General features: G+C 57.2%; 2 protein-coding genes across 5 annotated transcripts in view; one reads left to right on the top strand and one right to left on the bottom strand.

The window, feature by feature from the left end:
- PI4KA (phosphatidylinositol 4-kinase alpha) overlaps positions 1-13,426 on the top strand; it is a 94,947-nt gene that overhangs the window by 48,138 nt on the left and 33,383 nt on the right. The gene's annotated exons all lie outside the window — the stretch shown is intronic.
- SERPIND1 (serpin family D member 1) lies at positions 3,281-13,150 on the bottom strand. Its single transcript, XM_060028501.1, has 5 exons — positions 13,032-13,150; positions 9,217-10,112; positions 6,018-6,291; positions 4,441-4,585; positions 3,281-4,036 (listed from the first exon to the last, which is right to left on the bottom strand). The coding sequence occupies exons 2-5, from the start codon at positions 10,094-10,096 to the stop codon at positions 3,845-3,847; spliced, it is 1,491 nt and encodes a 496-aa protein (XP_059884484.1). The 5' UTR covers positions 10,097-10,112; positions 13,032-13,150; the 3' UTR covers positions 3,281-3,844.

The raw sequence follows: 13,426 nt of genomic DNA, 5'->3' as shown, positions 1-13,426 counted from the left end.
TTGGTGATTCTCGAGCTCCCACTTAGCCTGCCTTCTGCTTAAGCCCCTGCTTCCGCCTCCAGTTCTCCTTCTTCGTTCGAGCATTTACGTGGGTGTCCCTGCACGTGGAGAGGTTGACCTCCGGCTGCGGTGACCCAGGGGCGTCGAGGCCTGGTGGGCGGTTGGGGAGCCCTCTCCTATCTCTGCAAAGTAGTTTCGGTCTCTGCTTCTGTGGGCATTTGTCATTTGAGTCTGGGGACCGTTGGGAGTCCAGTGTCAGCCGGCCAAGGCGGATGAGAACCGGCAGCTAACTGGCTTATCATCCCTGGCTCTGATAGTGAGACTGATAGTCGCGGACTATGGCTGGGGTGGGGGGGTGGGGTTCCGTCTCGGGCCACCCCCACCCTCTGCCTGTCCCCTTCTCCCTCCCCCGAAGGTGGCTGACTCAGCCGGGCTCCAGGACAGCATCTCTCCCCAAGCGTGCTGCAGGGTTGGAGCTTGGGCTTGCCTCATGCCTCCCACTTTCCCCGGGAGCCCTCCCACCTCTCCCTGCGGTCAGGGCCCCCACAGCCCCTCGAGGGCCTGTGGGTTGCTGGGACCCTGCCGGTTTACACCAGCACCCACAGGTCGGTTTCTAAAGACGTCATGGTTGACGTCGACTCGCGCACAGTGCATTGAGAAGCGCCACGAGGACACTTTGTTGGCCTGGAGGGAAGGGCGAGGGGCATGAAGTCCTTGGCCCGTGGAGGGCTCCATGGAGAGCAGGTTTGGTAGACAGGGAGCACGCCCAGGGGGCCTCTCAAGTTAACGAGTTCTGGGATATTTGAGCCCCACAGTTCTCTGACCCGTGTGTATGCCTGTGAGCTTGTAAGTGTGCTTGGCGGTTGTTGTTTGGAGTTTAATAAATGCATGGAAGAAGTCTATAGGGGACACTTGCACTTTGGGGGAGCGATGACTTGTAGGTTTGGTTGGGGGCACACCAGTTTTAGGGTCACTGGGGCCGGAGTTGGACTCCTGGCCCTGCATGTGGGGTCCTGGGAGAGTGTCCCAGTCTCTCCGCACCTGCTCTGCCAGCAGAGTGTCTCAAAAAGATGGGGTGACTTTCTGTGGGGCTGGCGCGTCAGGGCAGGTAGATATGTTAGCAGTGATAGGCTAGCACATGCTCACCTGAAACACCCGTGTCTCCTCCAATACAGTGACCTTTACATGAACGGAATAAGTATCGTCGTGTCAACAAGTTAATGGTTATATTGTGGAGGAGAAAACAAATATTTGATTCTGTTGCTCAACACAGAGCCCAGATGCCATGGTTCTTGCCTCTGCTCTCTGGTTCTAGCCCTCACCCTAACCCTGGACCTTCTGGGAGAAACTAACTTCCATAGTTTTTTTGTTTGTTTGCTTGAACGTTTTATACTTTAAAAAAATTCTTTTTTTAATTTTTTATTTTAAAGAAAAAGATACTCTGTTTTGGATTTTTCGATGACACAGTGTCTTCAGTGACTTAGTTGAGTGGACGTGGCAGTGGGTCTGGGCAGGAAGCATGGGTTTCTGCCCTAATGCAGCTGTTCCCTTATCAGTGATCTTGGGAGCCTGGGGTGGGGGCGCCAGCTCACATGGCCTCCGAGGCTCCTTCCTGCCTGCGTTTGGTAGTCTTTGTCCTGTGACTCTGTGATGCTCTTCAGAAATGTCACTGATTCCATTGCTTGAACCTATAGCTGGAGACATAGTTGCCCTGCTGTCACAAAGCGTGGAAAATGTCCATGCACTCCACTCGGCCGGGCACCCGGACCACTTGCAGCTTGTGTGGCCTTGGACAGGTTATTCTCTTGGTGCCTGTAAAAGGATGTTTGGGGACTAACACTTTCAGTCATAGACCTGTGTGAAAGCTGCTCCCTCTTCCTCGTAGAGATGGTGTCTGTCCTCAAGGGTTTGTACTTCACCTCAGGAAGGGAAGGGGGAGGGGCCCAGGTAGGCCCCCAGTTAGGGACCCCTGGGCTGGAAGTGGTAACCCAGGCACTGACCTGAACCCCTTCGAGACAGTAACCCACTTCATCCTCACAACAGCCTGCAGGATAGGGACTGTGTTATCCCTGTTTCACAGACAGGAGACTGAGGCACAGAACTTGCCTCAAAGTGCCAGAGCCGGGAGTGGAACCCAGGCAGCCTGGCGCAGGCCTGTGCTCTGGGTTCATATCTGCTGCATGGAGGCACCTCGTTTCTGAAGGGGGCCCAAGGGCATTCTGAGCAGATTGAGGGGCTGGAGCTCTCTGACCCTTGGGAGTCGAAGAGGAGCCTGGGCCACGTGTCTTCATGCCTTCTGGGTGGGGGATGTGGGGAAGGGCTGAAGGTGGAGTCTTGAGATGCACATGGGGGTGTGGGGGAGGAGCCAGAGGAACCAGCAGCAAGACCAGAAGTGTCAGACAAGCCCAGGGGAGGACAGTGTTGACTCAGAATAGAGGAGTACTTGGAGAGGGTGGTCAGCAAGCCCAGGTTCCCTGCGAGGGCAAGAGGGATGACAGGGAAAGGCCCCCCTGCCCTGGGTGGCAGACACTGGACGGGCCCTGGCTCAGGCAGTGGGGAGGGGGCAGGGGGAGAGGGTGAGGGGTGAAAGCAGGGCCGGGGTGGGACTCAGGCCTGTGGCTGAGCGCGCCTCCTCTGTAACAGTGGAAGCCCCAGGTTGGTGTGAGGATGGGGATAACCCAGCCTCCACATCGGGGAGCATTCTTGCACCCCTTTGCTGCCTGTGACTGTGTCAGTCTCGCTGGGTCAGAAGCCCTCTGTGGAGTCAGGCCAACCAGGCTTCGACCCCAGCCCACTGCCCACTGTGGGCCCGTGGGGTCCCAGTCTGACGGCCACACGCGTGGCAGTTGTGAAGCCCCCGGCGCTGTCCCCCGCCCCACACTGCGGAGGCCTTGCGCTCTTCTTCCTGAGCAGCCTGTGTGGATTCCACTGGTCTTGCCCCGGAATCAAGGGTCCAGAAATATAGTCCTCGGATGTCACCCGTTTTCTCGAACCAGACGCACCACAGGCACGTCTGAGGGTCTCCCTGTGTCTGGGGATGGAAGCTGAAGCGTGTGCCGCACATACAGACTGGTGTTTCCGGAGCCCCCAGGCAGCTCCATCCACGCCCCCCCCCCCCCGCCCCCAGGATGCAGCAGCACTGCCACATCCGAGCCCGAGGACGTGCCTGCTCTGGGTCACTGTTGGGCACTCAGGTCACTCTGTCGATGTCTAGCACTGCTGGGGTGTCAACTATTTTGAATGTGGCCTTTTTTAGTTATTTGACCTTATAAAAGTAGAATTATACCCAGTAAAAGTGGCAATATTTATTTATCTCTAGGGTGGAAGGCATGGCTACGGGTACATGCCATCCTCTGGGCGGCCGTGAGGTGAAAGCAGGTGCAGAGACATTTAGCCTCAATTCAGGAGGTTGGGCATTGCGAGGACTGAGCCGGAGGCCAGGGCACCCTGGGCCTTGGGGAGGGGGCTCGCTGTCAGCACTCTGGGGAGGGGGCAGCTCCTGCCCATGTTCCCTGTCAGGTGGGAAGCCCTGGGGGGGAAAGGCTTTGGGTGACAGAGTGGAGGAGGGGGGATGCTGGGCCCGGGGAGGGGTTTGCTGTGAGAGGTGAAGGGAGTTGGTCTGTCTGGCGCCAACATCCTCTAGGAGACAACTGCCGCGCTGCAGCTGCGGTGACCTCTGGGCTGTGCAGCCCTGATGGTGGCAAGCATCGCGGTCCTTCGTCCATGTCTCCCAGAAAGGTGGCCTGAGCCACGGGGTCACCGCCCGAGCTCCTCGTGGTCGTTGTTGGAAGGGAAATGGAATTGCGGTTGCCCCAGAGCACTCGAGACGCCCCGGCCTCCACCGCTAAGACCTGGTGGGGTTGGCGACCCGGCCCAGGAAGAGCAGGCAGCCCGTGCGGTGCTCATACACAAGGAAAAGGAAGGGCCGGTCGACGCTGAAGCGGACCTGGGTGGACAATGGCATGAACCCCACAGTGGTCACGGCCGCGGCCTGCGTACCCTCCTCGTCCACCATGATGGTGCCTTGGTGCTTGAACTGTGTCAGGACAAAAGGGAAGCTATCAGATAGCGGTGGTCACTCACAGACGGGTAAGGGGGGGTAGTCTCGTGTTCTTCAGGGAAGGGACCAAGCGAGCGCAGGGGAGGCATCGACGTGGCTGGGCAGGATGGCCCTTGGGACTCAGTCCTCACGCATCAGCTGAGTGTGGTGTGAATGGTGCCACCTTGGCACTGTGCACCATGGCCACTCAGGGCTGCCCACAGCGCTCTGCGGGCAGGACCGTGACCCTAGAACTCCCTGCTCATGCTCTGGGGCCTCTGCCATAGTAGGCCTGCTGGGCCGGGGTGCTCCTGGGCACCTGCCTTCTCTCTGGTATCAGCAGGGGCTCCAAGGGGGGCAGACCTGGGGCGGGATGGGGATGGGCAGAGGACGGGCATTACCAGGTCGATGACAATCCTCTGGTCCGAGATCCCCGTCATATTGCTGTTCCTGTCGAACAGCGCTGTGACCCCCAGGGACCGCAGGGCCTCCACCAGGTTGTAGTCCTTTTCTAGCTTGAACTTGGGCAGGAGTACTTCCCGTGTCCTGGTAGGGAAGAGAAGGGCTGGTTCTACTGACTGCAAGTTGCAGAGGAATCACGTTTCCCCTTAAACGTCCATAAACACACACACCCGCCTCCAGTCCGTGTACCACAGGATTGACACAACACTTCTTAAAATGCATATCCTCGTCCTGCCAGTGGAGGATTTTGGAAAGACCATCCCATTGTAATCCCAGCACTCAGAATTGAGGCATGGTTACTGCTGTGCAGTCATGTCCTCGGTACTGTATGGTTTGTGTCCTACCAGCCAGGGGGCAGAGCTGTTACTGGCTTATGGCTCAGACATCTGACATCATTCTCTCACTTGGGTCCCTGCTTTCAGGCATTTGGTATTTTACTGTTTAAGGAGCTGAAGTGCAGGTCAGTGCACTTAAAAACAGAGTGCTTTCTGTACCAGCCAGTGCTAGCGTTCTCCATCCTTGACGGCGCTTGTGGGGCTAAGACGCCAGACGCGCCCCCTTCTCAGGAGCTTCCTTCCCTCTTGGTGCGCCAGGACCCCATACGTGAAGCAGCAAAGCGTAAAGACCGCCTGTTAGCGTCCGAGTGACAAGAACAGGCCTAACCACTGGGCCATCCTGGAGGAGGGGGAACAAGATCTGGGGGCCCTGAGCAGGGCCTGCTGGAGGGAGTGCAGGACTCTGGGCAGGAGGGCAGGGGAGAGCAGAGCAGCGTGTGGGCCAGGCTGGGCAGCGAGCGGGCTGCATCCTGTGGGTGGGGATCCACAGAGAGTTCACAGGAAGAGGGAGGTGGGGATGCTGCCTGGTGGCTGGTGGCAGGTAGACGGAGCATGGGATGGCAGGCTGGTCAGGCCCCCGCTGGCTCAGGGTGAAGGTCGTGGGCAGTGAGGTTAGGAAGGAGGCTGGTACGGAACAGGTTTAAAGGAGAAAATGACAGGGCTTGATGCCTGCCCAGCTGCCTGGACAGACCTGCCCCTAAGAGCCTGCCTGTCCCTCAGTTGCATTTCCTTGTATCCTGGTCCTGAAAGGAGGCCCAGACCAGGTTCAGCTGTTAACTCGGGCCTGGCGGGATCCAGGAAGACAGGGAGGTGACGTGTGCGTCCTTCCTGCGCTGATCCAGCAGCGCAACCTGTGGTCCTGACTGTGAGATGGTAAGTGACGCCCTGAGGGGATTTGGAGGACCTCGAGGCTTCTCAAACTGGGTTGGGGGCTTGTCTTGGTTCTAGGCCCACAGCAAGTGACCCCAGGGGGTCAGGGCAAGTGTGTGGCACAGCCGGGTTGCTCCTGCCCCCACATCACAGAGTACAGGTGCATTTCTCACCAACGCTCTCTGGTCTCCTCTCACCGAGCGGAAAGTTCGGGCTGAAGTCACAGCGGCCCATGGGGCACATGCCCCTTTCCCTAAAGTGACTGCAGCCCCAGCATCCTTGGGCCCCCAGTCCCCTGGCCCCAGAGGCACCTGTTTGTCATGCTCTTCTGCCATCTCTCCACCACTTGGGGCTTCAGCTGGGCCTCGAGGGTCTTCATCCCGGACAGCTTGTGCGGGACCACCACCAGCATGCTGATGCCCCCCATGTACTCCAGCCGCAGGACATCGCAGTCCAGCTCCTGGTCGCTTGCCGCCAGGAAGGACCCCTTGGTCTGCATCATGGGGACTTTGACCACCTCTCGCTCATTCAGCCGGAAGTTGTGGTTGTGTGTCATTTCCGCTGGGAATTTGTTCACCCAGGACCCTGTGAGGTCAGCAGGAATGGGCTTTTGTTTAAATGCTTTCTTAGAGGGTTTGTTCAAACAGGCTGCATGGCCCACCCCCACCGTATGAACCCACAGGTCTGGTTTGGGCCAGGAGTTTAAGTTTCTCACTGGTTCCCAGGCAATACTGATGCTGCTGGTCTGGGGACCACACTGAGACCAGTGTGCCAGACCAGTGTGCTGGTCTGGCCCGCCGCCACACTGAGAATCACTGTTTTAGAGGCTTCTCGTAGGAAGCGGATGAGGGCAGATGGGGTGAATAGACCAGGTGAATGCTGGGTTAGATCCTGACATTAAATAGCACATCACTTGCCTTGCCTGGGCCTCTGCATGTCTCTCTGTTAGATGAGGGCCCTGAGCTCCCATCAGCTCTGTGAGGACTGGCTGGATGCCTGGGGAGGCAGCACTGCCATTGCCACCTTCACTTTGGATTTCGGGGCAGCTTTGTGTGCCCGAGTGGGAACATGTCTTTGTGGCTCTAAGATGCTAGTAACTGGAAGTGAGGGCTGCCCGCCCACTGGTGAGACTGGTCATGTGCCAGGCCTCCTCCAGCCCCTTCCTGTGCTACCTCGTCTCCTAGCAACTGTGAGGGGTGGGGCTTTCACCACCCCCATCTCACAGATGAGCAAGCCGAGGGGAGAAGCCAAGTGACCTGTTCAAGGTTTCCAGCTGGTGGGTGGGGCACAGGGGGTCAGAAAAGCAGGAGGTTCCTGGGGGAGGCGTAACAGCAGTGCCCGCCCGCCTCTGGTCTGGGTCCAGGGCTGCTCAGCCCCGTGAGGCAGGCATCTAAGCAGCTCTCTGCAGGGGGCCACCCTGTGCATGGTGGGTGTGAGCGGTGTCCCTGGCCTCTCCCCTCCCCCAGATTGTGCCATTTGCCCTGGGGGAGACCCCCTTTCCCCTGGGCTCCAGCCATGGCTTTCCCAGGTTTGCTGCAGCCACCCCGCCTCTCCCGGGTTCTCTCCTTCCTTTGCTCTTGAGGCCTAACCTCTGTTTTCACTGTGTTTTACAGAGTGCTCGTAACATTTGAAATTAAAATCAAAGTAGTGACAGAGATTTGGGAGCTAGAGCTAAGAGTTACACATCCATACTCTGTTGTGATATGCACCCGTGAGAGCTGGTGCTGCTGGCGTTTCACCTCTCTGACTCCCAGCCCTGATCCAGCAAGCCTTCCGGTGTGTGGGCAAGGATTCATGTGCCCTGCTGCCACGTTTGCCGTCCTCGTGACCCTGGTTCCCATGTTGGGACGTGTCCCTGCCTGCTCTGAATACTGACTGTGCTGAGGCAGAGGCTCTGGAAGTCGCCATGCCCACAGGCTGGCAGGGCTGAGGGCTGAGGGCCTTGGTGCCACCCAGGGGTCTCCCACTCACTGTCAAAGTCACCCCTGAACACGGGAAATTGCTCTCAAGTGTCACTGGCAACATCAAACCCACTGAGCATGTAACAGTGGGACTTGCGAGGCCACATGGATAGGGGAGTGAGAGCAGGGCTGACCTCCAGTTTTCATTCCCAAACCTGTGCCGCCAGCCAGGGATGAAAGGACATGTGTGTGTTCACTGAGCATGTCCCGTGTGCCTGTCACGGGCTTGTTGGAGCCTCGGCCTGGACCTGCCCACGGCGAGGCTGGCGTTGTGCCTGGCGTCGGGGGAGCCAGGGGTCTGGCTCAGCCTCTGAACCCTTCCTCCTGTCTTGGCTCCCTCCCCCTGCTTTGCCCTTTGGCAGCATTCCGCACAGCCGCTGGGGGCCTCGGCTTGGGCACGGAGTGCTCTGGCCCCACTGCCCCTCAGCCACTTCCAGGAGAGGGGCTCCCTGGACCCCGCCGTAAACCGTGCTGGAGCTGACCAACCAGGGAACGTGGCCTCCCGGGACTGACCTGGCCGGTGCCCACTAGTCCTTGGTGGCAGAGGGGAGAGTGGTTGCGTGTCACCGCACTAGTGTGCAGTGACCCCACTCCTCATGTCTGCCCTCGGCTTGCTGGGCAGGTGGAGGGCAGTAGAGGTTTCTCTTGGCTCAGGTCTCACCAGGGCTTTTTTTTTTTTTTTTTTGCGGTACGCGGGCCTCTCACTGTTGCGGCCTCTCCCATTGCGGAGCACAGGCTCCAGACACGCAGGCTCAGCGGCCATGGCTCACGGGCCCAGCCGCTCCGTAGCATGTGGGATCTTCCCGGACCGGGGCACGAACCCGTGTCCCCTGCATCGGCAGGCAGACTCTCAACCACTGCGCCACCAGGGAAGCCCCATCACCAGGGCATTTTAGAAGCGAGGCCTGGTATTTACAGACCCGTGCCCATTTATCTCTAGAGTCCCGGGGCTCTGTGTGTGTGTGTGTGTGTCTGTGTGTGTGTGCGCGCGCGCGCGTGTGGGTGGTTGGCGGTGGGGGAGGGGTCCTCCTTAGGAAGTGCCTTGGTGCTTGGTGCTGGCCTGGAACAGTTGCTCTAGACATAAGGGTTGATTTCCCCGCTCCCACCTGCCTGGAAAGGAGTGGGGGTGTGAATGTCAGTTACCCAGGGTGAACCTGTCTTCAGCCTTTTGTCCATTGAGAAGGGAAACGAAAAAGCTCAGATCCAGGTTGACCTGATGCTAGAAAGGTTTTTGCATTATTCTGATCTAACAGAGGCTGGAGCTTGGCTCTGCCCCTTACCGCCATCTCCCCAGAGCAGCATTTTAATTCCCTGTCTGTAAAATGGAGACACTCATAACAGTGGCGGTCTCTCAAGGCTGTGGCGAGGCGTAAAGCGTAGGGTTTCTAAGGGTCAGCTGTGCTGTCACCTCATCAGGACCTTCCCTGTCCCTGCGAGCTGACCTCGTGTCTGGGTTTCCCAGGGGAATGGAGGTAGAGTCTGCAGTTCGGCCCACCTGTGAGCTGAGAGCGCCCGCGCGTCTGCCCTGAGAAATGTCGCCACCTCTTACCTTTAAAGTAGATGCAGTTCAGGAGCATCATCTGAGTCGCGGGGTCCACGTCCTCCAGCACGTCTCTTATGAGGCCCTTGGTGAGCCGCGAGATGTGCTGGTTGGTTTGGGAGATGAAGGCGGGATCAGAGAAGTCAGCCGCCCAGACCTCGGCAAAGTAGTACTGTCGGACCTTGGCTCTGAAGTCGTCCAGGACTTGAACTTGCTTCTGAATGTACAGGTCACTGACGGACCGCAGCGTGTACCCGAAATTCCTCCGGAAGAGGCGGTGGGTCAGCTTCCGGAACAGGTTGTGGACGGTGCCCAGCTCGTATGTGGTGCTGGCGTTGATGAAGTCGGTGAAGCGCAGGGCAGCGTGTACCTGCTCGTGGGTGTCCCCCCGCAGGCCCAGGGAGAGCATGGCCATGGCTGTGGACACACCTACGGGCGCCAGGAAGACATTGTCTGAGGCACCGACCCGCTCCTTCAGCGCCCGGTAGAGGTCTAAGGCGAACTTGGCGTTGAGGAGGTTGAGCCGCTGGATGCGGCTCTTGCCCGGGAAGAGCTGGAGCACGCTGCCGGCGCCAGTCCCAGGGTCCACGGGCGAGACTGCGTCCACGACGTCGATGTAGTCGTCATCCTCCCCGAAGATCTTCTCCAGGTCCAGGTAGTCCTCGTCCTCTTCCCCGTCCACGATCCACTCGTTGGTGACTGTGTTCTCCTTGTGGAAGTCGGCAGGCAGGAGGGGTCTGCTCAGGTTTCCACTTTTCAGCTGCCCCCACCGGGGGTCCACAGACTCGGGGTCTCCCCCTCCGCTATCAAGCTGACCCCGAGGGCCGAGTTTCCCACACACGGATGCCAGGAGGAGGGACACCACGAGAGAGTGCAGCAGGTGCTGCATTCTGGCGGAGCTGGAGCTGGAGGGAGAGCAGGACGTGGTGAGGGCAGCCTGGCAGACTGCCCCCTCCCTGCCCCACACACTCACACACACACCTCTGCAGGCCCCCGGCCACAACCCAGGAGGGGCCCCATGGGTGCCAGTCTCTAACCATTTTAGGATCTGCTGAAGATAAAACAGACGCCTGACATTTTATGTGGCTTCATGAACCTGCCTGGAGGACCCCTGGGCCCAGATCAGAACCCCTTGTTGAAAGTGTGCAAAACCATAGGGCTCAGGGGCCCCAGGGAGTTTCCTTTTCATTCATTCACTGAACTTTGTGTCCCTTCCTCAAATGACATATTGGGTGGGCCCTGGAGGCACACAGGTACCCCAGCCGGATGGGGGCCCATGTGCAGTAAAGCACGGCTCACAAGGACACTGCCAGGTGGGGGGCGGGGGGGGGCGCCATGCAGGCTGAGGCTCCTCCTCCTGTGCTAGCAGTTATTTGGGGTGGTTTAATCTGTGTGATTTGGACTGTGTCTGCAGTGCAGGGATCACCTGGGGACCCAGTGGACATGGTAGGTGCCAGTCTTCCTGCAGCCATGAGGGATGAGGGTACAACTCGCTGCAGGTGTACGTTTTCTCCTTGTGTCTGTCAGTCGGCTCCCACTGCTGTCAGGAGGGACTAGAGCTCTCCCACTGAAGTGTTTCTGGCTGGGGTTACAAATAGTCTCACCAGGTGTATAGGGTCTAGGTGAGGGTGCTGTCAGAAAGCTCTTACTGAAGGCCTGAGGGGCGCTCTTTCTATATAAGTAAACAAGGCACGTTTTTAACAGATACTGTGGGATGAGCCATCTGTCTCCCATTCCTCCCTCTGTCACGTCAGTTTGGCTGCTAGACGGCTTTGTCCTTCTCTTGCTTCCTTCCTGGTTGTGAATTGCATCCTGGGAAATGAGCTATTATTCGATGCTTCTGTGTGTCCAGGACAGTGACAGCAGGTGTTTATACTGCTGCTCAGTCATGCAGGATCCCAGCATCCCTTCTAATCACCTCAGAAAGAGGAGAGTGTCTTGTCAGGTTTGTCATGTGTGTGACCATCTGGTACGTTTTTGAGGACCAGAATGTCTGCTTCCCCTCCAGGCCAGGTAAGAATCACTGGCTCCTGTTAGGTAAATATTGGGACTTGTTAGGCCTGAAGATGGTGTGCTGGCAATGGCGGTGACTCTCAGCGGAGCCTCTTCTGGGTGCCGGTGCTGGACCAGGGGCTTTGGTGACTCAGCTCCCCGCGCAGAGCATTGTGCGTTTCGGGGGTGCTGAGCCTGCCTGAGTGTGCCAGTGACTAGATTAGACCCTGGTTAGTGGAGCCCTTCCCTGTGTCCAGGGCTCTGCCCGTTTGGCCTGGAGTGCCAGCACCATTGTCCCTGCTCCAGTCCCCACCTCGGCTCTTCCCTGCAGCACTCTTAACACAGTCAGCTTGCACAGTCCTCTAATCACGACATTTTGGAGAGGGAAAGTCACATGGTTTCTGACTTAAAACTGTCTGTTGTCTTTTCCTGTTCCCTTCCCTCCCCCCAGCCCGTAGCCGAGGCTGCCACACACGTTGCCTGCACTCAGGACACAGTGTCTAATGTGTGTGGCTGCCGGCGGAACCGGGCCCAGATTCTGGGTAGAATTGGGTGTGGGTATTGATGGCAAGACACTGAAAAAGTGAGAAAAGAAGAGGTCTTCTTGCTAGGCTACACTTGAAAGTATCCTTCTTAGGTTAAAATAAGCTTTAAGGGCTTCCCTGGTGGCGCAGTGGTTGAGAGTCCGCCTGCTGATGCAGGGGACATGGGTTCGTGCCCTGGTCCGGGAAGATCCCACATGCCACGGAGCGGCTGGGCCCGTGAGCCATGGCCGCTGAGCTTGCGCTTCCGGAGCCTGTGCTCCGCAACGGGAGAGGCCACAACAGTGAGAGGCCCGCATACCGCACAAAAAAAAAAAAAAAATAAGCTTTAAAAAACCCAACTTGAATAAACAAGAGTTCAGGAAAAGGAATCTGAGACCAGATAGGGAGGCAGAGGTTGAAAACATTCGTGTCTTTTTGCTCCTGTATTCAGATAGTACGTGTGGAAGCTTCTTGTACTTCTTCCTATTCCTGTATTACACGATGAAAAGCCCAAAACACTTTGCATTATGCTCTCATCAGAGGAAGCAGAAGGTATCTCATAATATATCTCATTTTATGTGGTAAAAAATTAGGTACCTGAAAGGTAAATCTTCCTGTTGTTTTGCCATTTAGTATCACAAGAGTTAAAGAAGATACTTTAAAATTATCACTAGGTTGTGTTTAAATCCAGATTACTATCTTTGAAGAGAAGCAGTATTTTTTAAAGGGAAATCATTCAAAAGTTTGTTTTTATGGGCATTTCCTATGGCGCCTTCTCAGGCTGGCTGCGTGGAGCGGGGCTGGGCTTTGTGGTCCCTCGTCCCTCCTGGCTGCTGTCTCCCGGCCCAGACGGAGAGGGGGTAATGGAGCTGTGGACAGTCTTCAGGTTGAAATAACTTCAGGCTCACAAACGAGTTGAAAGCACAGCACAGAGAACACCCACCCTGTACCCGCGTCTCCAGACTCGCCAGGTCTCTCTACGTACGTGTGTGTGCGCGTGTATGACACACGTCATTTTTCTGAACCATTTGTGATGCCCCAGAACTAGGGTGCCCGCCCACAGCCCCCAGCACCATTCCCAGTTCAGGTCCTTAACCTAGCGCAGTCCCTCCTCCCCGGTTGGCTGACAGTCCCACTAGTGTAACTGACAGAATGTTATCATAGGCAGCTTAACAAAACCTCTTACCCTTTCTAAGATGGTGTAGAGAGCGTTTGAATGTAGTTGGATAGGGAAGCAAACCAGTTACCCATCTCTAACCACCTCAAATAAGAATTCATAATCGGCAGAAACGTTAGAAACCTACTCACCTCTGTGCTGCTGAGAACTGACTTTGCAGGGGCAGAATCGGCCAAAGTCACCAGCAGGCTTCAGTGTGACCTTTGGTGCCGGACTGCTGTCGTGTTTTCCAAAGTAAATACATCCCAGATCAAACACCGCTCAACTAGCTTTGTCAGCACAAAGCCCTCGTTGTGTCTTTGGTCACCGCCGAGTGGCTTGTGACTCCCAGTGTTTGGAGGCCTGACCGTCTCTGTGTGGATGAGCTTACAGGAGCAGCCAGGACACTCTGCGGCCCAGGGCTTGGTTGCGTCGGGGGCGGCGGCTCTGATGCTCCCCTGGACATGGGAGGGCCCCTCTCATGTCTTCTAGCTCCGAGTTCTTCCTCTAAGTGATCGCAGCTCCCGACCTCATCCTGGGCTCTGGG

This window comes from Delphinus delphis, chromosome 13 (assembly GCF_949987515.2).
Source record: "Delphinus delphis chromosome 13, mDelDel1.2, whole genome shotgun sequence".
In the NCBI taxonomy this organism is placed as follows: Eukaryota; Metazoa; Chordata; class Mammalia; order Artiodactyla; family Delphinidae; genus Delphinus; species Delphinus delphis.
Note: the sequence above shows the minus strand (reverse complement) of the source record. Positions and strands in the feature narration are given on the sequence as shown.

Bases quoted from the DNA above. Each gene is read 5' to 3' on its own strand.
- SERPIND1 (XM_060028501.1), bottom strand. From the start codon at position 10,096: ATGCAGCACCTGCTGCACTCTCTCGTGGTGTCCCTCCTCCTGGCATCC. The intron at 4,586-6,017 runs GTGCCTCTGGGG...CTTCCCTACCAG, and splicing joins CAGAAGAGCATGACAAACAG to GACACGGGAAGTACTCCTGC. The intron at 4,037-4,440 runs GTAATGCCCGTC...GTCCTGACACAG, and splicing joins AGAGGATTGTCATCGACCTG to TTCAAGCACCAAGGCACCAT.